At 42.9% G+C, this 22,428-nt stretch overlaps 1 protein-coding gene across 1 annotated transcript; it reads left to right on the top strand.

Moving 5' to 3' along the window:
* Window positions 1-1,076: 1,076 nt before the first annotated feature.
* On the top strand, window positions 1,077-1,802 carry LOC311117289 (claudin-34-like; the record flags this gene model as incomplete). The annotated part of the gene is made up of 1 exon (XM_084192259.1): window positions 1,077-1,802. The coding sequence occupies one exon, from the start codon at window positions 1,077-1,079 to the stop codon at window positions 1,800-1,802; it is 726 nt and encodes a 241-aa protein (XP_084048385.1).
* Window positions 1,803-22,428: the final 20,626 nt, after the last annotated feature.

The following is a 22,428-nucleotide window of genomic DNA, read 5'->3' as shown; positions in this document are numbered from 1 at the left end:
ATCTTGGCACACAGTTCATAACGACTGGACCGTTGCCATACAGCTCCAGGATCAGTGAGGATTAGGGTTAGGGTTAGGGTTAGGGTATCCAACCAGCTATTTTCTATTTTAGGGTAGATTTATAGGACTGCTGTTCAACCCCTATTGGACGCTTTTCTCACATTCCAATATTTAATGGATTGAATTTGAATATGGCAACTTTCAGGATGAATCAAACCACTGTATTCTTTATTCATCAATATATTTTGTGCATTAAGGCTCTCCAAATCAGTTTAGGGTTCATAAATATCTTCCTATCCCTAAATAATCCTCAAGCAATCTATTTTAAATCTACCAATTGGTGCGGAAACGGAGACAAATATGCATACATTTACAATAGATTGCTTTCTTTCTTTGATTCCTAATATTCTAAACCAGTTCTGTCAATATATTGTAGTGAGTATGTTGACAAAATTCTAATTAAACGTACACCGTATTTAAAGGGATGGCTTAAGATAAATGTACTGAAAACCTTATTGAATGAAAACTCCACTAAAAAAATGTTGGCTGCAAATAGGAGCGTTTTCATAGGTTGAATGAAATGTATTCATTGTGTGCAAGGCAGCCACACCTGCAGAGCGTGTTACACGCCTGCATAAGGTAAGTCTGAATACCAACTACTGAGAAGTGTGTAGGACACATTTCCTAAGTCTGAATCGGCCACTATGGGAATATACTGTGGATAATGCTGTACACTCCACTATGGGAATATACTGTGGATAATGCTGTACGCTCCACTATGGGAATATACTGTGGATAATGCTGTACGCTCCACTATGGGAATATACTGTGGATAATGCTGTACGCTCCACTATGGGAATATACTGTGGATAATGCTGTACGCTCCACTATGGGAATATACTGTGGATAATGCTGTACGCTACATGTGGATCTAATACATTTCTCTCATTAGGTTTCATGGGACCAGAGAACCTGCAGAACTCTGCAGTGGTGTTTGGGTTGACCAGCTGTGAGCAGGAGGTCAGGAGTCCATCTTAAACCCAGATCATTGACATCACCAACCCTCTGACAGCCTCATGGTGTACTTGGCCCACACGGTTCACTGGCAGTTCCTGGGCCTAGTGGTTGGCTGTGTAGGCTGGATCCTGACCATGGCCACTGCGGGCCAGAACGAGTGGAGGCTGTGGTACGTAGAGGACGTCTCCGTGGTAACCTCTGGCGTGGCCTGGGTGGGCGTGTGGCGGGCGTGTTTCTACAGCCACACCCTATCCGACTCAGAGTTCTGCCAGCCAATCGGCATTGCCGACCTGTACGTTCCCGTGGAGATCTCCGTGGCACAGGTGGTCACCATGGTAGCAGTGATCACTGGACTCTTGGGAAACATCCTTGGTGCGTACGCAGTGAGGAACATCTATTTTGGTCAGAAGACTCATGACTTTATCAGACTGATATTCTCAGGGGCCGGGGGGCTGTACGTCCTTACAGGGGTCAGCTTCCTGGTCCCTCTAGTCTGGAATGTGAAATCTGTCCTGACCAATCAGACCGTAGCGTTCCCCCCAGAGTTCCACCTCCCTCCCGCCCCACTCAGACAGGAAGTCGGCGGAGCTATCTGGATTGGGGTCGGTGCTTCGATCTTCCTTATCTTCAGTGGTCTCCTATTCCTCTGCTACAGGTATCCTATCAGGGCTAAGAACGACAAGGACCCTCTACATGGACCGCCCATAAGACAAATGTCTATATTAGAGAATGGAGACAAGGAGACCAGAGACAACCCTGCCTTCCAGGCTGAGGAAGACTTTTAGGGCTGAGGACAGACAAACAGCAGCTGGGGAGAGTTTCTGCCATTGTTCAGTACACACTTTGGGAGAAGGGAATCAGAATGTAACTATAGAACACTGGAACACAGAACCATAGAACCTTCTCTCTAATTGCTGAAGTTTAGAGAACAGCTTTGACAAGTGCGAAAATGCAGTGATCTACATTTTGGGCTCTGATCAATGTGACTAATGAAAATTTGTTTTGATTGATTGTATATATGGTCACATTGCTTCAACTGTTGTTCTCGGGGCACCATTAGAAATGAGACCCTGATCTCAATGGGTTCTGCGGTTAAATAAAGGTTAATAATAAAATACAATTAACAGGACAAAGTTCATGAAATCCTTGGAATGTTATCATGTGTAAAATAACTTGTAAGTGAAAAGATTGTGGTAGCATGTAGCATTACCATAGCATGTAGCATGTAGCATTACCGTAGCATGTAGCATGTAGCATTACCGCAGCATGTACTGTATTGTTCCTGCACTTATTTTCATAATAAATAGATGTTGATATTGAAATGACTTCCTGCTCTATGTTACTCCTGCTGTGAATGAAATTAACTTTACAGTACCTCTCAGTGTGGTGCCAACACTTCTTACCCAGCTCTCTGGGACTGCGTTCCTATTCCCTATGGCACCCTATTCCCAATATAGTGCACTACTTTTGACCAGAGCTCTATGTAAAAGCTAGTGCACTATGAAGGGAATAGGGTGGCACTTGAGACACACAGCGATACTCCTTTATACTGCAGCAGTCAAACCGTAATCTGTTGAGAATGGAATACTCAGTGGGAGTTATGTGATTTCGTCTTATAAAATGAGTTAATCCAGGGAAATTAATTTTTTAATTAGATTAGATTTTATTTCTCAGCTGGAGTTTGAGCTGCCTTTTGGCATTCTGAATAAACTTTGTCCAAGGAGGGCTCTCTCTCTCTCTCTCTCTCTCTCAGAACAAGGTCAGAGAGCTCATAGATGCACAGTTAATGTTCTACTGTATCTATCACAGTTAATGTTCTACAGTATTAATTACTTTAAAATCATACAATGTGATTTTCTGGATTTTTGTTTTAGATTCCGTCTCTCACAGTTGAAGTGTACCTATGATAAAAATTATAGACCTCTACATGCTTTGTAAGTAGGAACACCTGCAAAATCGGCAGTGTATCAAATACTTGTTCTCCCCACTGTATATATCTACCCACTAGAATCCCCATACTTTAACAATGACAGCTTCTCCATCCTGGAGGGGGAAATCAATAATTTCCAGACCCAGGGACATGTACTAGTCTGTGGCGACCTAAATGCCAGAACTGGACAAGAACCTGACACCCTCAGCACACTGGGGGACAAACACCTACCTGGAGGTGACAGCATTCCCTCCCCCATATGCCCCCCTAGGCACAACTACGACAACATAACCAACAAAAACGGGTCACAACTCCTGCAGCTCTGTCGCACGCTGGGTGTGTACATAGTCAATGGTAGGCTTTGAGAGAGAGAGAGAGAGAGAGAGAGAGAGAGAGAGAGAGAGAGAGAGAGAGAGAGAGAGAGAGAGAGAGAGAGATATCATGGATGGTCAGTCTTTATATCCGTAGCGCTGTCTATGAATTTGACACTGGTTACATTTCTCCAGCCCCATCCCTCAACTTTTTAGTGAGACAGTGGCAAGGAGAAAGCTTTCAAATGCTTGTTGCCGCTTTAAACCAAGATTGCTGCTTGAAGATGACTTTATTGTTGTGTCTGTAATACCAAGGTTTTACCCGACAAGACAGGTTAAAACATTTATTACAGGACAGACTCATTCATTTTTAACCATTTGTATTCTTCTACCCGACCAGTGGCGGCTCCTGAAAAAATTCTCAGGGGGGGCAATTTTTCTGATGATTTAGGTGACCTACACACATTTTAAAAAAGATATGTCCAGCAACAACATGAAGACAGGGGCAGCATATAAGTCAATACCAGAAGCATTTATTGACTGATCTGGGGAGATGGATTCCAGTTTCTGTGACAGATTATAAATAATCTCTGATGCCTTTGTTATATTAGCTTTTGGTTGAATGTACACAACGGTAACAAACAATTGGGGGAACTCACGGGGCAGATAGTAAGGTCGCAGTGACACAGAAAGCAGTTAAATGTCGGGGGTACAGAGTCGCTCTCTTACCAGGATCGATTTTCCCTGTGACTGTCAGATCGCGGTCCGCTCTGACCAGGGTGAAGCCGGCCGGCTCCACTTCTCTGTCCGGGACTCTGTCATCCAGCCAAGTCTCAGTAAATGCCAGCAAACAGGCCTCCCGACATTCGTGTTGGAAGCGCAGATTCGCTGACAACTCATCCGCTTTCCCCCTCAGTGACTGGGCATTAATCAGCAAGGTGGTGGGTAAGGGAAGTTTGTTCTGCTGTATTGGATTCCGCTGCCAGCAGCGTTTTCATTATTTAGTCCGTTCGTAGCGGGTATGTACACGATCAACAAGATCAGTCCAAAACCCACCACTGGAAATCCATGGTTGGCAGAATGTTTGTAAACTAAGTGTACAAATTAAAAACATAAAATAACGCCACTAAGTGTACAAATTAAAAACATAAGATAACGCCACACTGCAGGTCGCAACAGAGACGCTGCTACCCGCTATTTTCTTAGTTACGTTCATGGTTACGTTACGTATGACGAAAGCGCGTAAGTGCAAGCCCTCAGAAACCCATAGAGATTGTATTGAAAGCTCTGAAATTTGAAAAAAATAGATTTTACATGGGAGTCTATGACAGACTTCTGGGCGATTTTCAACCTGACTGAAATCGCCCCAAAAGGGGGGGGGGGGCATTTGAAGCACGACTTTAGCCTGATTGGACATTTAGTGGCAGTCAGATCAGATTAGAACACTGATAACTACTGTTGCCGTGATATAATTGATTAGAAAAAAAATCCCTTCCTTTTCCCGTTTGGCAGTGCGTCGCCCATATCGCCCTATTGAACACACCGCCCCTGTACCCGACTATATTGTTGTAACTCAAATTGGAAGAAGGTGATTGTGTTTGATCTCTCCATATACACTGAACAAAAATATAAATGCAACCATGTAAAGTGTTGCTCCCATGTTTCATGAGCTGAAACGAAAGACCCCAGAAATGTTCCATACGCACAAGAAGCTTAATTCTCTATGATTTTGGCCACACATTTGTTTGCATCCCTGTTAGTGAGCATTTCTCTTTTGCCAAGATAATCCATCCACCTGACAGGTGTGGCATATCAAGAAGCTGATTAAGCAGCATGATCATTACACAGGTGCACCTTGTGCTGGGGACAATAAAAGTGCCCTAAAATGTGGAGTTTTGTCACACAACACAATGCCACAGATGTCTCATGTTTTAAGGGATCGTGCAATTGGCATGCTGACTGCAGGAATGTCCACCAGAGCTGTTGCCCGAGAAAAACGTTGTTTAAAATAATTTGGCAGTACGTCCAACCAGCTTCAAAACCACAGACCACGTGTAACCACGCCAGCCCAGGACCTCCACAGCCGGCTTCTTCACCTGCATGATCATCTGAGACCAGCCACCCGGACAGCTGATGAAACTGAGTGTCTGCTAAATGACTAAAATGTAAATGTAAAAAATCTGTGGCATTGTGTTGTGTGACAAAACTTGAGACATCTGTGGCATTGTGTTGTGTGGTTAGGGTTAGGTTAACCCTTACCCTGTGGCATTGTGTTGTGTGACAAAACTGCACATTTTAGAGTGCCTTTTATTGTGTATGGCGTTGTGTGGCTGGGCGGTTTTCCAACGTTGTCAATGTTGTGAACAGAATGCCCCATGGTGGCGGTGGGGCTATGGTATGGGCAGGCATAAGCTACGGACAACGAACACATTTTATCAATTTCAATTTGAATGATACTGTGATGAGATCCTGAGGCCCACTTTTGTGCCATTCATCTGCCGCCATCACCTCATGTTTCAACATGATAATGCACGGCCCTATGTTGCAAGGATCTGTACACAATTCCTGGAAGCTGAACATGTCCCAGTTCTTCCATGGCCTGCATACTCACCAGACATATCACCCATTGAGCATGTTTGGGATGCTCTGGATCGACGTGTACAACAGCGTGTTCCAGTTATCGCCAATATCCAGCAACTTCGCACAGCCAAGAAATCTACAGTAGTACTAAGAAGAGATGAGCTGTAGGTGTACCTACCGTAGAAGTCCCCTCGAAGCCTACCATTGACTATGTACAGACCCAGCGTCCGACAGAGCTGCAGGAGTTGTGATCCATTTTTGTTGGTTGTTTTGTCTTAGTTGTGTTTAGGGGGGCATATGGGGAGGGAATGCTGTCACCTCCAGATAGGTGTTTGCCCCGCTGTGTGCTGAGGGTGTCAGGTTCTTGTCCAGTTATGACATTTAGGTCGCAGGTCCCCTAAAAATAGGCCGACATCCTCAGGCCGACATCCTCAGGTCGTGCGCCGGGGCCCGGTCTTCTGGGAAGACACAAAATAAAGTTTCCAGGATGCTTGGTTTCCGAGATATGTTTAATTTTTTTGCAGTACCGGAAAAATCCACGATGGCAAATGGACACTACATCACGAAATGGACATGAATGTTTCTCAGAAATGGAACAGACTTTCTCAGAAAAGTACAAAACTCGATGAGCCGAGGGGCGGCCAATTGTACTTTTTGTGAAGCATCGAGATCGAGTGGAGGCCTCAACGCTCTTTAAGACAATGCATATTTTCTGGAATTAAAGGTCAAAAACGGTAATACAGCTCAATTTTTATTTATTTAACCTTTATTTAACTAGGCAAGTCAGTTAAGAACAAATTCTTATTTACAATGACGGCCTACCCTGGCCAAACCCGGACGACGCTGGGCTAATAGTGCACCGCCCTATGGGACTCTCCATCGGCCGGATTGTGATAGAGCCTGGAATCTAACCAGGGTCTGTAGTGACGCCTCTAGCACTGAGATGCAGTGCCTTAGACCACTGCGCCACTCTGCATGTCAAAGTACATAAACCTACGGTGTAAGGAAAAATAGAACCAGCAATGTATCTATCGTGGTTTACGAGAAATCGTACAAGTGACAATTCGTGATGCTAAAAAAATAGGTATATATTTTGAAGAAAGAAATAATATATCCAGTTGAAGTGAGTTAAGACGAGTCCGTTAAGGTGAGTTTCAGAGCTCTACGTGATTTCTGTGATTTTCTGTGATTTTTTTATACGATATTTGTCTATCTGCAATAGGTTAGGTGCATTGCCAATATCTTTAAACAGGGCGTTACCATCACGAAATGGACAGGCTAAAATTAACACCATGGAGCAAGGGAGAGGAACCACTATCTCCACTAGTCCATCCTGTGTTTTCAATGAGTCAGACCCCGTAACAATAGCCCACTGGCTTGGACCGCAGCGACACAAGTTGTACATTTCCCATTTGTCATATTGCCAGTGCCAAAATGTTATACTGCAATTGGACAGTGTCCATTTCCAATATATTTAAACAGGGATTTCCCATCACCAAATGGACAGGCTGAAATCAACACTTAACAAAAAAACAAAACAAAAAAAAAAAACAGCAAACTAACGGCATCATTATCGTCTCTGGGACGGTCCAAGGTCAACAAGGAGCCCCACATCCCCGTAACTTGCTCGGTCTAACGGCAGCAACCGTGCAAAAAAGTAGGCCAGGAATGAAGCCTGAATAGTAGTGATTTCAACATGTGTCTCTGCGGCGTCTGGGTAACACATAGACACACCGTTTTTGACAGGGGTCATCGGGGGGAGGGTGGGTTGGACCAGCCACCAAGTTATTCTAGCTGCGCTCAGCGGTTCATGTAGTTTGACACATCCAAGTTTCTCCCATAGGATAACATTGGTTTACAGGTTATGCTCTAACTCTGCTTCCATGGATGTGATTTGCAAAATTATTTTTACCACGCATTCAGGGCCACCGGTACTCATCCAGATATCAATATGATGAGAGTACGTGGTCCCCTTCATATCTTAAAAGGGAAGTGTGAACTTGCAATATATCATATGGCCAATGTCAATGTACCATATTGCAATTGGACAGCCATCAAGATAGCCATCTCATGCTCCAAATCATCATAAACAGTCCAAGGACAGCACAATTGAATTGTATTTGTACTGTACAGTGTCCCAGTTGTTGACTTTTTTAGTTTTAGCACTCTAACTGCGTGTCCAAGTCGTGATGGTGATTGCCCATTGTAATATATTGAGAATGGACAGTGTACATTAGACATATGATTTATTGCCAGTGTCAACATGTTATACTGCAATTGGACAGTGTCCATTGCCACTATATATGAATAGGGATTTCCCATCACCAAATGGACACCTAAGAGCGAGGGAGAGAAAACACTATCTGTTTGACTCAGACTTTATATTGCTTTATATTGCTAATGGACATTTGGCAATAAAATACGTCACTAATTTGACAGTGCATGTGTCATTGATCAAAATCATCATAAACAGTACAAGGACAGCGCAGATAGAGTGTGCACGTACTGTTCAGTGTCCCAGTAGTGGACTTTATTAATTTAAGCCCTTTAACTGCATGTCTATTTTGTGATAGTAAATGCCCATTGTAATATATTGCTAATTGCTAATATCATACTGTAAATGTTGGCACTGACAATATATCATATGTCTATTGTACACTGTCCATTTCCAATAGACAGTGCATTCAGAAAGTGTTCAGACCCCTTGACTTTTTCCAAATGTTGTTATGTTACTGCCTTATTTTAAAATGGATTAAAAAAATATTTTTTTCATCAATCTACACACAATACCCCATAATGACAAAGCAAAAACAGCTTGTTAGAAACAATTGGCCCAGCGTTGTCCGGGTTAGGGGAGGGTTTGGCCGGCGGGGATGTCCTTGACCCATCGTGGTCTAGTGACTCCTTGTGGCGCGCGGGGCACATGCAACTTACTTCGGACGCCAGCTGTAACAGGGGACACGTTTGTGGGGACACGTCTGGTACTGCAGGATTTGAGTCCCTGGCGGCGTAGTGTGTTACTGATGGTAGGCTTTGTTACTTTGGTCCCAGCTCTCTGCAGGTCATTCACAAGGTCCCCCCGTGTGGTTTTTGCTCACCGTTCTTGTGATCATTTTGACCCCACGGGGTGAGATCTTGCGTGGAGCCCCAGATCGAGGGAGATTATCAGTGGTCTTGTATGTCTTCCATTTCCTAATAATTGCTCCCACAGTTGATTTCTTCAAACCAAGCTGCTTACCTATTGCAGATTCAGTCTTCCCAGCCTGGTGCAGGTCTACAATTTTGTTTCTGGTGTCCTTTGACAGCTCTTTGGTCTTGGCCATAGTGGAGTTTGGAGTGTGACTGTTTGAGGTTGTGGACAAGCGTCGTTTATACTGATAACAAGTTCAAACAGGTGCCATTAATACAGGTAACGAGTGGAGGACAGAGGAGCCTCTGAAAGAAGAAGTTACAGGTCTGTGAGAGCCAGAAATCTTGCTTGTTTGTAGGTGACCAAATACTTATTTTCCACCATAATTTGCAAATAAATTCATAAAAAATCCTACAATGTGATTTTCTGGAAAAAAATTCTCAATTTGTCTGTCATAGTTATTCTTGTGCAGTTCTTGTGCTGACATTGCTTCCAGTGGCAGTTTGGAACTCGGTAGTGAGTGTTGCTACGTGCTTCAGCACCCAGCAGTCCCGTTCTGTGAGCTTGTGTGGCCTACCACTTAGACGTTTCCACTTCATAATAACAGCACTTACAGCTGACCGGGGAAGCTCTAGGAGGGCAGACATTGGACAAACTGACTTGTTGTAAAGGTGGCATCCTATGACGGTGCCACGTTGAAAGTCACTGAGCTCTTCAGTAAAGCCATTCTACTGCCAATGTTTGTCTATGGAGATTGCATGGCGGTGTGCTCGATTTTATACACCTGTCAGCAACGGGTGTGGCTAAAACAGCTGAATCCATTAATTTGAAGGGGTATCCACATATATAGTGTATGTACATTAATAAATGGCAAATGGCATTACACAACACGTCTATAAAGGGCTATAAACACAACATCAATATAAACATAAACTGAAACATTCACCTCTTGGAGAAACGAATTACTTGGATTGACAAAGGGTCAGGATTTCTGGCACCCTCTCTCTCCAGCCTGGTGTGAGAATCTGCCAGGCTGAGACCTTATCAGATCTGCCCTGGCACCACAGGGTCATAAATTACTCTGCTCATGAGCAAGCTCCAAGAACTGTCTGAGATGATTCTCGAAGCTCGCCCATGGCAGCACAATAAAACAATAAAACACCTTAATAAAGGTCACTATGGAAAACACTGTGGTAGCGTGTGCATGCAAAATACTATGTTTACCACTACAACAATTAAACCACTTCTGCAAAAGTACTTGGTGCAACCAATGGAACAGTAAGGCTTACGGAATAATACTACATACGATAAACAATATGCAAAGCAGTATTGGCAACTCTAACATTGAAGAATAGTAACAGCCAAACAGTAGAACAAACGGCTGAAACTATCAGTAACAGCCAAACAGTAGAACAAACGGCTGAAACTATCAGTAACAGCCAAACAGTAGAACAAACGGCTGAAACTATCAGTAACAGCCAAACAGTAGAACAAACGGCTGAAACTATCAGTAACAGCCAAACAGTAGAACAAACGGCTGAAACTATCAGTAACAGCCAAACAGTAGAACAAACGGCTGAAACTATCAGTAACAGCCAAACAGTAGAACAAACGGCTGAAACTATCAGTAACAGCCAAACAGTAGAACAAACGGCTGAAACTATCAGTAACAGCCAAACAGTAGAACAAACGGCTGAAACTATCAGTAACAGCCAAACAGTAGAACAAACGGCTGAAACTATCAGTAACAGCCAAACAGTAGAACAAACGGCTGAAACTATCAAAGTATCATTCATTAATTAGTGGTAATTCCCTATTATTACACAGCATGTAAACCCCCAATAAAACCCCTCTGCAACTTACATTTCGATGCACGCACAACATTCAGACATTTGTGTTACTGTCAACAATAAAAAGTCCTCCGAAACGTGTGTCTTCTCCCTTCAGACGACCATAACACTCTGACCTGAGTGGGCGGGTGTAGTGTCCGGATGCGCATTTCCAAGCGCTCTGATTGGTTATGATGGGTTATGATGGGTTATGATTGGTTATGATGGGTGAGGGATAACTAAGGTACATTTACATTTTAGTCATTTAGCAGACACTCTTATCCAGAGCGACTTACAGTTAGTGAATGCATACATTTTTCATACTGGCCCCCCGTGGGAAACAAACCCACAACCCTGGTGTTGCAAGCGCCATGCTCTACCAACTGAGCTACACGGGACCTAGGTAGGCTGAGCAGCCAAACTGAAGGGACTGTAAATATAATATAAATAAATTGGTCATTTAGCAGACGCTCTTATCCAGAGCGATTTACAGGAGCAATTAGGGTTAAGTGCCTTGCTCAAGGGCACATCGACAGATTTTTCACCTAGTCGGCTTGGGGATTAGAACCAGCGACCTTTCGGTTACTGGTACAACGCTCTTAACCACTAAGCTACCTGCTGCCCCACTGTGAGGGGAAGTTAGGTAGAGAGGAGAGTAGCAGGACGGCCTTTTTACAGTGGCAAATGGACATAACATACTGATTTGGTACTTTCAATACTTAGATGTGCCATTTGGATGTTATATGAGCCATTTGCACATGGTCAGCTAACATTGGGGTTGACTCCTATGATCTCAAGTTGACATTTTGCCCATTTGGAGTATTATATGCCTGATGTGGACATAACATAGGCCTTATGGACAAAATCACATAAAAAAAGGAAAATATATATCCATACGGCTCATTAGCAATGGATAATTGACAAAAAAATAAAAACGTGCAAAACGTACTTTCTGAGATAGTTTCGAAAATTGGCATTTCACCCTTGAGACGTGACTTGCTGTCCATTTGGCATATGATTTCTGAGGGTAGAGTGCACTAAGTTCTAGTTGCACGAGGACAGACCGGGAGCCTTGGTCTGACGCCATTAAAAGGTAATTTACCACCTTCATGAGTGCAGTCCCAGTGCTATGATGGGGTCTAAAACCAAACTGAAGCGTTTCGTATACATTAGTTGTCTTCAGGAAGGCATTGAGTTGCTGAGTTTTCAAAAGAAAATTAGAGGAATGGCAGATTCGAAATAGGCCAGTAAAAGCTATGATCCATTATTGATATCACTTTTTAAATCCACTTCAATCAGTCTAGATGAAGGGGAGGAGACAGATTAAACAAGGATTTTTAAGCCTTGAGACAATTGAGACATGGATTGTGTATGTGTGCCATTCAGAGAGTGAATGGGCAAGACAAAAGATTTAAGTGCCTTTGAACGGGGTATGGTAGTAGGTGCCAGGCGCATCAGTTTGAGCGTGTCAAGAACTGCAATGTTGCTGGGTTTTTCATGCTCAACAGTTTCCCGTGTGTATCAAGAATGGTCCACCACCCAAAGGACATCCAGCCAACTTGACAGAACGGTGAGAAGCACTGGAGTCAACATGGACCAGTATCCCTGTGGAATGCTTTCGACAACTTGTAGAGTCCATGCCTGACGAAATTAGGCTGTTCTGAGGGCAAAAGGGGGTGCAACTCAATATTAGGAAGGTGTTCCTAATGTTTTGTGCACTCAGTGTAGGTGGCACACATAAGGACATGTTTCTCTGTTGAGATAACTTCCTTATTAATTTCTAGCCAGATGTAAAATCTCTCTCTCTTTCTCTTAATTAAATTCAACTCAATTCAATTGAAAGGGCTTTATTGGCATTGGAAACATATCTTTACGTTGCCAAAGCAAGTGGAATAGATAATAAACAAAAGTTAAATAAACAATTTTAAAAATGGCAGTAAACATTACACTCACTCACGTTGCAAAGGAATAAAGACATTTCAAATGTCATATTATGTCTATACACAGTGTTGTAACAATATGCAAATAGTTAAAGTACAAAAGGGAAAACCTGCCGAGTGGCGCAGTGGTCTAAGGTGTTTGTTTTACTCTGTCGTAGCCGGCCGCGACCGGGAGACCCATGGGGCGGCGCACAATTGGCCCAGTGTCATCCAGGGTAGGGGAGGGAATGGCCGGCAGGGATGTAGCTCAGTTAGTAGAGCATGGTGTTTGCAACGCCAGGGTTGTGGGTTCGATTCCAAAGGGGGGCCAGTATGAAAAATTAAAAAATAATGTATGCACTCACTAACTGTAAGTCGCTCTAGATAAGAGCATCTGCTAAATGATGAAAATAAATCAACATAAATATGGTTTATATTTACAATGGTGTTTGTTCTTCACTGGTTTCCCTTTTCTTGTGGCAACAGCTCACACATGTTGCTGCTGTGATGGCACAATGTGGTATTTCACCCAATAGATATGGGTTTATCAAAATTGAATTTGTTTTGGAATTCTTTGTGGGTCTGTCTAATATGGTCATCCATTTGGCAGGAAGTTAGGAAGTGCAGCTCAGTTTCCACCTCATTTTGTGGGCAGTGTGCACATAGTCTGTCTCCTCTTGAGAGCCAGGTCTGCCTACGGCAGCCTCTCTCAATAGCAAAGCTATGCTCACTGAGTCTGTACATAGTCAAAGCTTTCCTTAAGTTTGGGTCAGTCATGGTGGTCAGGTATTCTGCCACTGTGTACTCTCTGTTTAGGGCCAAATAGCATTCTAGTTTGCTCAGTTTTTTTGTTAATTCTTTCCAATGTGTCAAGTAATTGTCTTTTTGTTTTCTCATGATTTGGTTGGGTCTAATTGTGTTGCTGTCCTGGGGCTCTGTGGGGTCTGTTTGTGTTTGTGAACAGAGCCCCAGGACCAGCTTGCTTAGGGGACTCTTCTCCAGGTTCATCTCTCTGTAGGTGATGGCTTTGTTATGGAAGGTTAGGGAAACGCTTCCTTTTAGGTGGTTGTAGAATTTAACGGCGCTTTTCTGGATTTTGATAATTAGCGGGTATCGGCCTAATTCTACTCTGCATGCATTATTTGGTGTTTTACGTTGTACATGGGGGATATATTTTGCAGAATTCTGTATGCGGAGTGTCAATTTGGTGTTTGTCCCATTTTGTGAATTCTTGGTTGGTGAGCGGACCCCAGACCTCACAACCACAGAGGGCAATGGGTTATATAACTGATTCAAGTATTTTTTGCCAAATCCTAATTGGTATGTTGAATGTTATGTTCCTTTTGATGGCGTAGAAGGCCCTTCTTGCCTTGTCTCTCAGATCGTTCAAAGCTTTGTGGAAGTTACCTGTGGTGCTTATTTTTAGAGTGCTCTAGGGCAATGGTGTCTAGATGGAATTTGTATTTGTGGTCCTGGCAACTGGACTTTTTTTTATACTTTATACTCCAGACTATCTGTATTCCCTTATCTATAAGCCCACAAGAGTGACCAGTTCATCTGCCACCCTTATTGATAATATTATTTACAAATTCTTTGAATAATGTGGCTAATACAGGTATACTTTATACTGACATTTCTGACCACTTTCCAATTTTCCACTTCTCTTTGGCAGCTGAAAATGAACAAATGGGAATGATTAATAGCATTAAATCTAGAATATTTAACAAAAGTAATTGTGAGTATTTTAAGATGTTAATTGATGATATTTCATGGGAGAATGTTTATAATCAGGCCGATGTGGAGTCTGCTTACCAGACTTTTCTCACGTCTTTCAATTCTGTATTTCACCACTGCTTTCCCTTAGTTAAATCATGTAAGCAGCAGAAGGTTCTGGAAACCTTGGTCTACAACTGGTCTAAAAATAAAGTTGTATAAAAAGTTTCTCACAAATTCCTCTCCCCTGAATTCTGCAAATTACAAAAAGTATAAGAACAAATTGACTCACCTACTTCGGATATCCCCCAAAATATATTTTACTAACAAATTCCAAAAATCCATAAATACTATAAAGTCAACTTGGAAAATCATCAATCAACTGTTGAATAAGAAAAAGGCATCTCCAACTATCCCATCTCTATTTATTGTTGGAAATAAGACCTATAGTGATCCTGATGTTGTTTCATGTGATTTTAATAACTTTTTTGTGAATGTGCGTTCCTCTCTGTTAAAGAAATTAGAGAACTGATGTAAATCCCTTGGATTACATTAAGGGACATTTCCCTTCTCTGCTTCAGTTTGATCCTCCTGATGTGATGGAGGTGATGGAGGTGGTGGAGGTGATGGAGGTCATTGGTAACTTAAAGGTATCAGCAGCAGGTTATGATGAGATTGGTGCCTCTTTGGTGAAATCAGTGTCTTCCTCGAATACTGAGCCTCTAACGTACAGTACCAGTCAAAAGTTTGGACACACCTACTCATTCCAGGGTTTTTCTTTATTTTTTACTATTTTCTACATTGTAGAATAATAGTGAAGGCATCAAAACTATGAAATAACATTTAGTAACCAAAAAAGTGTTATTTTATATTTGAGATTCTTCTTTGCCTTGATGACAGCTTTGCACACTCTTGGCATTCTCTCAACCAGCTTCATGATGTAGTCACCTGGAATGACATTTAAATTAAAAGGTGTGCTTTCTTAAAAGTTAATTTGTGGAATTTTTTTCCTTCTTAATGCGTTTGAGCCAATCAGTTGTGTTGTGGCAAGGTAGGGGGGGTATACAGAAGATAGCCCTATTTGGTAAAAGACCAAGTCCATATTATGGCAAGTACAGCTCAAATAAGCAAAGAGAAACGACAGTCCATCATTACTTTAAGACATGAAGGTCAGTCAATACGGAACATTTCAAGAACTGACATCCAAGTTGAGATATCTGCCAGGCAAGCAGAGATGCGTGTCGCCACTTGGGTGTCAGAAGGAGAAAAGGAAAAAGTAGTTGAGTGTCATCCGCATAGCATCTGTTGGTATCATCAGAAAGATTAGTGGCTTGGTTCATCAGGCTTGCTTCCTAACTCTATACTGTAGCTTAATTTACCCATATCTCATTTACTGGAATATTGTCTGGGCCGGGTACGTATGCCTCCTATCTACACAAATTACTCATCATACAAAATAAATTAGCAAGACTAGCCACCTCCTCTAAATACCTGGCTCCATCTGCACCTTTGTTTAACCTCTTCAGGATCGGTGTCCCATATACGGGACGGTTGAGCTAACGTGTGCTAATGTGATTAGCATGACTGTTGTAAGTAACAGCAAACTTTCCAGGATATAGACATGTCTTATATGGGCAGAAAGCTTAAATTCTTGTTAATCTAACTGCGCTGTCCAATTTACAGTAGCTATTACAGTGACAAAATACCACACTATTGCACAACAACAAAAAACATATCATGGCAACTGGTTTGATACATTCACCTCTGAAGGTAAATAATGTACTTACTTTCAGTAACCAAGGGTCCCAGAGATAAAGTGTAGCATAGTTTTGTCTGATAAAATCAATTTTTATATTCAAATGTAGGAACTGGGTTCTACAGTTTGAACCCCTGCTGTCTCTGGCTCCACACCCCACCCCGCCCGGCCATCTAGATGTGTGAAAGTTAGTGTATAAGCTAATGATCCATCATGTATGACATTTCTGGGTGTGTGTAAACTTACATTTTGTATTACCATACCATTTTTGTATGTTCTCTATGGTTATGTAATTGAAAATATATCAGTTGACCAATTCGGCATATTTGGGCAGACTTGATACAAAATAGTCCAGTATTGCAATGCTTCACTGGATCAATCTGAAACTTTGCACACATACTGCTGCCATCTAGTGGCCAAAATCTAAATTGCGCCTAAACTGCAATATTATTTTGTGGCCTTTCTCTTGCATTTGAAAATAGAAAACACATGTTATTTGTTTGTATTATCTTTTACCAGATCTAATTATATTCTCCTACATTAATTTCAAATTTTCACAAACTTCCAAGTGTTTCCTTTCAAATGGTATCAATAATATACCATACCGGACCCTTGTTTCAGGTCCTGAGCTACAGGCAATTAGATCTGGGTATGTCATTTTAGGCGAAAATTGAAAAAAAGGGTCCGATCCTTAAGAGGTTAAGAAACTCAATATCTTGTCTATTTACGACATTAATGTATGCCAATTATGCACTTTCATCTACAAATAATCATACCTCCCAGACAGTTTACTAAACCCTTCAATGGATTCTTCCATGTTAATTCTGAAATCTATCTATATAACACAAGACACTGTGATAACCTTCACCCTCCCCACTGCCACACCTCACATAGTCAATTATCTATCAGATACAGAGGTACCAAACTCTGGAATTCTTATCTTCACATTGCCAGAACCTCCCCATCCCTCAATAACTTTAAGCAAAGACTGGGGGTCAGCCTGATGAACCAAACTACTCAGTTATCTCCTCCATGAAGACTGGGGATCAGCCTGATGAACCAAACTACTCAGTAATCTCCTCCATGAAGACTGGGGGGTCAGCCTGATGAACCAAACTACTCAGTAATCTCCTCCATGAAGACTGGGGGTCAGCCTGATGAACCAAACTACTCAGTAATCTCCTCCATGAAGACTGGGGGTCAGCCTGATGAACCAAACTACTCAGTAATCTCCTCCATGAAGACTGGGGGTCAGCCTGATGAACCAAACTACTCAGTAATCTCCTCCATGAAGACTGGGGGTCAGCCTGATGAACCAAACTACTCAGTAATCTCCTCCATGAAGACTGGGGGTCAGCCTGATGAACCAAACTACTCAGTAATCTCCTCCATGGAGACTGGGGGTCAGCCTGATGAACCAAACTACTCAGTAATCTCCTCCATGAAGACTGGGGGTCAGCCTGATGAACCAAACTACTCAGTAATCTCCTCCATGGAGACTGGGGGTCAGCCTGATGAACCAAACTACTCAGTAATCTCCTCCATGAAGACTGGGGGTCAGCCTGATGAACCAAACTACTCAGTAATCTCCTCCATGAAGACTGGGGGTCAGCCTGATGAACCAAACTACTCAGTTATCTCCTCCATGAAGACTGGGGGTCAGCCTGATGAACCAAACTACTCAGTAATCTCCTCCATGAAGACTGGGGGTCAGCCTGATGAACCAAACTACTCAGTAATCTCCTCCATGGAGACTGGGGGTCAGCCTGATGAACCAAACTACTCAGTAATCTCCTCCATGTAGCCTAACTCTCTGACACACACACATGCACATAATCAAACATGTTTTTTCTTGTTTACTGATTATATCATGTACAATTATAATCCATGTGTTTTGTTTAACTGATTGAACACTTTGTTTTTTGTATTATATTAGTAGTGTGGTTTTCAACTTTATTTATTTATTTTTTACTTATATTAGTAGTGTGGTTTTCATATCATCCCTTTTGAGCTTCCAACCTCACCTGCACACTGTTTTTAACAGTTTTTATCTGGACTGTTTTGTCTGTCACTTCTTTACTTTGGTGTGAATAAATGAAACCTAAATAAAACCTTTAACCTATATATATTTCCACACTATCAGGATGAAATATAATACTGTGAAATTGTGAAAATTATGATAATTCCCTTTTAGTGTAAGAGCTGTTTTGGAAAGACGGCCTGAAATTTCAGCCAGTTTTGGTGGGTTGGAGTTTTGGTCCACCTGGTGACATCACCTGGCGGTAAATTAGTTAATAGACTAATAACAGCTAGTTCTCAGTTTTCCCCACTCAGACTACCTCCAGAGTCCTAGCTAAATTCTTGCTTGAGAAATTGCTCTTTGCTAAGAAGCCATTTTAGTTACTTTTTGACCATTTTACTTAAAAACAATCACAGTAAGGTACTTAATTATTTCCCAGAAATGATTTGATATTGAGATAAAAAAAACAGCTGCATTGGACTTTTAACAAGGCCCCCAGGACCAGCGGAAGGACATTTAACGTCAAGCTGTACAACAATGTTGCTCAGATCTGAGCTAACAGCAATTCAGGAAAAAGGGAACTTAAAACAGCCAAAAGACCTTGATTCAGGTCTGACAAAACCATCACTGAATTCAAATGCTGAGAGATGGAGTAGCTAAACTAGTCACATTTACACTTATGCAATCATTTTCCACAAATTATCCGAACAGAGAAAATATTTGGAATTGTCTAAACAATATTTTCTACACTATCGGCAATCTGCATAATTGAGGTGATTTAACTTGTTTACAGTCCAGGCCATTTAGACTGTGAAGATACACAGTACTCAGTCTCCCAGCAGTTATTATGCAGTAATCACAGAGAACATCTCAGAATCATTAAGAAGGTCATTTTCAATGCAGGGCCTCACTGTTCCCTGTTTTCCTTAACCTCTCTGCTGCTATCAGGGAAGACAGTGGTGCCCTTTCTGAGGCACCACAGACCCCAGTGCCAAAGGGTTGGGTGGTAACTACCACATTAACTCAGTCCATCCTGACTAGTCCACTAACCGATCAGTTCCCTATGTCTCTCTATCATCAGTTCCCTATGTCTCTCTATCATCAGTTCCCTATGTCTCTCTATCATCAGTTCCCCATGTCTCTCTATCATCAGTTCCCCATGTCTCTCTATCATCAGTTCCCCATGTCTCTCTATCATCAGTTCCCCATGTCTCTCTATCATCAGTTCCCCATGTCTCTCTATCATCAGTTCCCCATGTCTCTCTATCATCAGTTCCCCATGTCTCTCTATCATCAGTTCCCTATGTCTCTCTATCATCAGTTCCTTATGTCTCTCTATCATCAGTTCCCTATGTCTCTCTATCATCAGTTCCCCATGTCTCTCTATCGTCAGTTCCCTATGTCTCTCTATCATCAGTTCCCTATGTCTCTCTATCATCAGTTCCCCATGTCTCTCTATCATCAGTTCCCCATGTCTCTCTATCATCAGTTCCCTATGTCTCTCTATCATCAGTTCCCCATGTCTCTCTATCGTCAGTTCCCTATGTCTCTCTATCATCAGTTCCCTATGTCTCTCTATCATCAGTTCCCCATGTCTCTCTATCATCAGTTCCCCATGTCTCTCTATCATCAGTTCCCTATGTCTCTCTATCATCAGTTCCCCATGTCTCTCTATCATCAGTTCCCCATGTCTCTCTATCATCAGTTCCCCATGTCTCTCTATCATCAGTTCCCCATGTCTCTCTATCATCAGTTCCCCATGTCTCTCTATCATCAGTTCCCTATGTCTCTCTATCATCAGTTCCCCATGTCTCTCTATCATCAGTTCCCTATGTCTCTCTATCATCAGTTCCCCATGTCTCTCTATCGTCAGTTCCCTATGTCTCTCTATCATCAGTTCCCCATGTCTCTCTATCATCAGTTCCCTATGTCTCTCTATCATCAGTTCCCTATGTCTCTCTATCATCAGTTCCCCATGTCTCTCTATCATCAGTACTCTGTGTCTCTCTCTGTCAATCACAGGCTGTCAGTTTGTGGTCACTACAGGCTCCAGAGGAATGTATTTATGTGAGAACATCATGTTTTTATCTCTATAAGTTCATTGCTGTATGTTTGGTACTGGTGTGTTACATAACTGCCACCCTGAGGGAAACTGGCTATACATTGACAGACACCAAGTCAACAGACACCAAGTCAACAGAAACCAAGTCAGGGAGACACCAAGTCAGGGAGACACCAACGCAACAGACACCAAGTCAGGGAGACACCAAGTCAACAGAAACCAAGTCAGGGAGACACCAAGTCAGGGAGACACCAACGCAACAGACACCAAGTCAGGGAGACACCAAGTCAACAGACACCAAGTCAGGGAGACACCAAGTCAACAGACACCAAGTCAGGGAGACAGCAAGTTAGGGACACATCCAAGTCAACAGACACCAAGTCAACAGACACCAAGTCAACAGACACCAAGTCAGGGAGGCACCAAGTCAACACACCAACTCAACAGACACCAAGTCAGGGAGACATTAAGTCAGGGAGATAGCAAGTCAGGGAGACACCAAGTCAACAGACACCATGTCAGGGAGACACCAAGTCAACAGAAACCAAGTCAGGGAGACACCAAGTCTGGGAGACACAAAGTCAACAGACACCATGTCAGGGAGACACCAAGTCAACAGACACCAAGTCAGGGAGACAGCAAGTTAGGGACACATCCAAGTCAACAGACACAAGTCAGGGAGACACCAAGTCAACAGACACCAAGTCAACAGACACCAAGTCAGGGAGGCACCAAGTCAACACACCAACTCAACAGACACCAAGTCAGGGACACCTGTCAGACACCAAGTCAGGGAGACACCAAGTCAACAGACACAAGTCAGGGAGACACCAATTCTACAGACACCAAGTCAACAGACACCAAGTCAGGGAGACATTAAGTCAGGGAGACAGCAAGTCAGGGAGACACCAAGTCAACAGACACAAGTCAGGGAGACACCAATTCTACAGACACCAAGTCAACAGACACCAAGTCAGGGAGACACCAAGTCAATTCACACAAGTCAGGGAGACACTAAGTCAACAGACAGCAAGTCAAGGAGACAGCAAGACAAGAGACACCAACAGACATCAAGTCAGGGAGTCACCAAGTCAAGAAGACACCAAGTCAACAGACACAAGTCAGGGAGACACCAATTAAACAGACACCAAGTCAGGAGACACCAAGTCAGGGAGACAGCAAGTCAACACACACAAGTCAAGGAGACACCAAGTCAACAGTCGGCAAGTCAAGGAGACACCAAGTCAACATAACCCCAGGTCAAAAGACACCAAGTCAGGGAGCAGCAAGTCAAGAGACACCAACTCAACAGACACCATGTCAGGGAGACACCAAGTCAACAGAAACCAAGTCAGGGAGACACCAAGTCAGGGAGACACAAAGTCAACAGACACCATGTCAGGGAGACACCAAGTCAACAGACACCAAGTCAGGGAGACAGCAAGTTAGGGACACATCCAAGTCAACAGACACAAGTCAGGGAGACACCAAGTCAACAGACACCAAGTCAACAGACACCAAGTCAGGGAGGCACCAAGTCAACACACCAACTCAACAGACACCAAGTCAGGGACACCTGTCAGACACCAAGTCAGGGAGACACCAAGTCAACAGACACAAGTCAGGGAGACACCAATTCTACAGACACCAAGTCAACAGACACCAAGTCAGGGAGACATTAAGTCAGGGAGACAGCAAGTCAGGGACACAGCAAGTCAGGGAGACACCAAGTCAACAGACACAAGTCAGGGAGACACCAATTCTACAGACACCAAGTCAACAGACACCAAGTCAGGGAGACACCAAGTCAATACACACAAGTCAGGGAGACACTATGTCAACAGACAGCAAGTCAAGGAGACAGCAAGACAAGAGACACCAACAGACATCAAGTCAGGGAGTCACCAAGTCAAGAAGACACCAAGTCAACAGACACAAGTCAGGGAGACACCAATTAAACAGACACCAAGTCAGGAGACACCAAGTCAGGGAGACAGCAAGTCAACACACACAAGTCAAGGAGACACCAAGTCAACAGTCGGCAAGTCAAGGAGACACCAAGTCAACATACCCCAAGTCAAAAGACACCAAGTCAGGGAGCAGCAAGTCAAGAGACACCAACTCAACAGACATCAAGTCAGGGAGTCACCAAGTCAGGGAG

This window comes from Coregonus lavaretus (assembly GCF_964263955.1).
Source record: "Coregonus lavaretus genome assembly, contig: HAP1_SCAFFOLD_1135, whole genome shotgun sequence".
Taxonomy (NCBI): domain Eukaryota; kingdom Metazoa; phylum Chordata; class Actinopteri; order Salmoniformes; family Salmonidae; genus Coregonus; species Coregonus lavaretus.
This window is presented reverse-complemented; position numbering and strand designations above follow the sequence as displayed.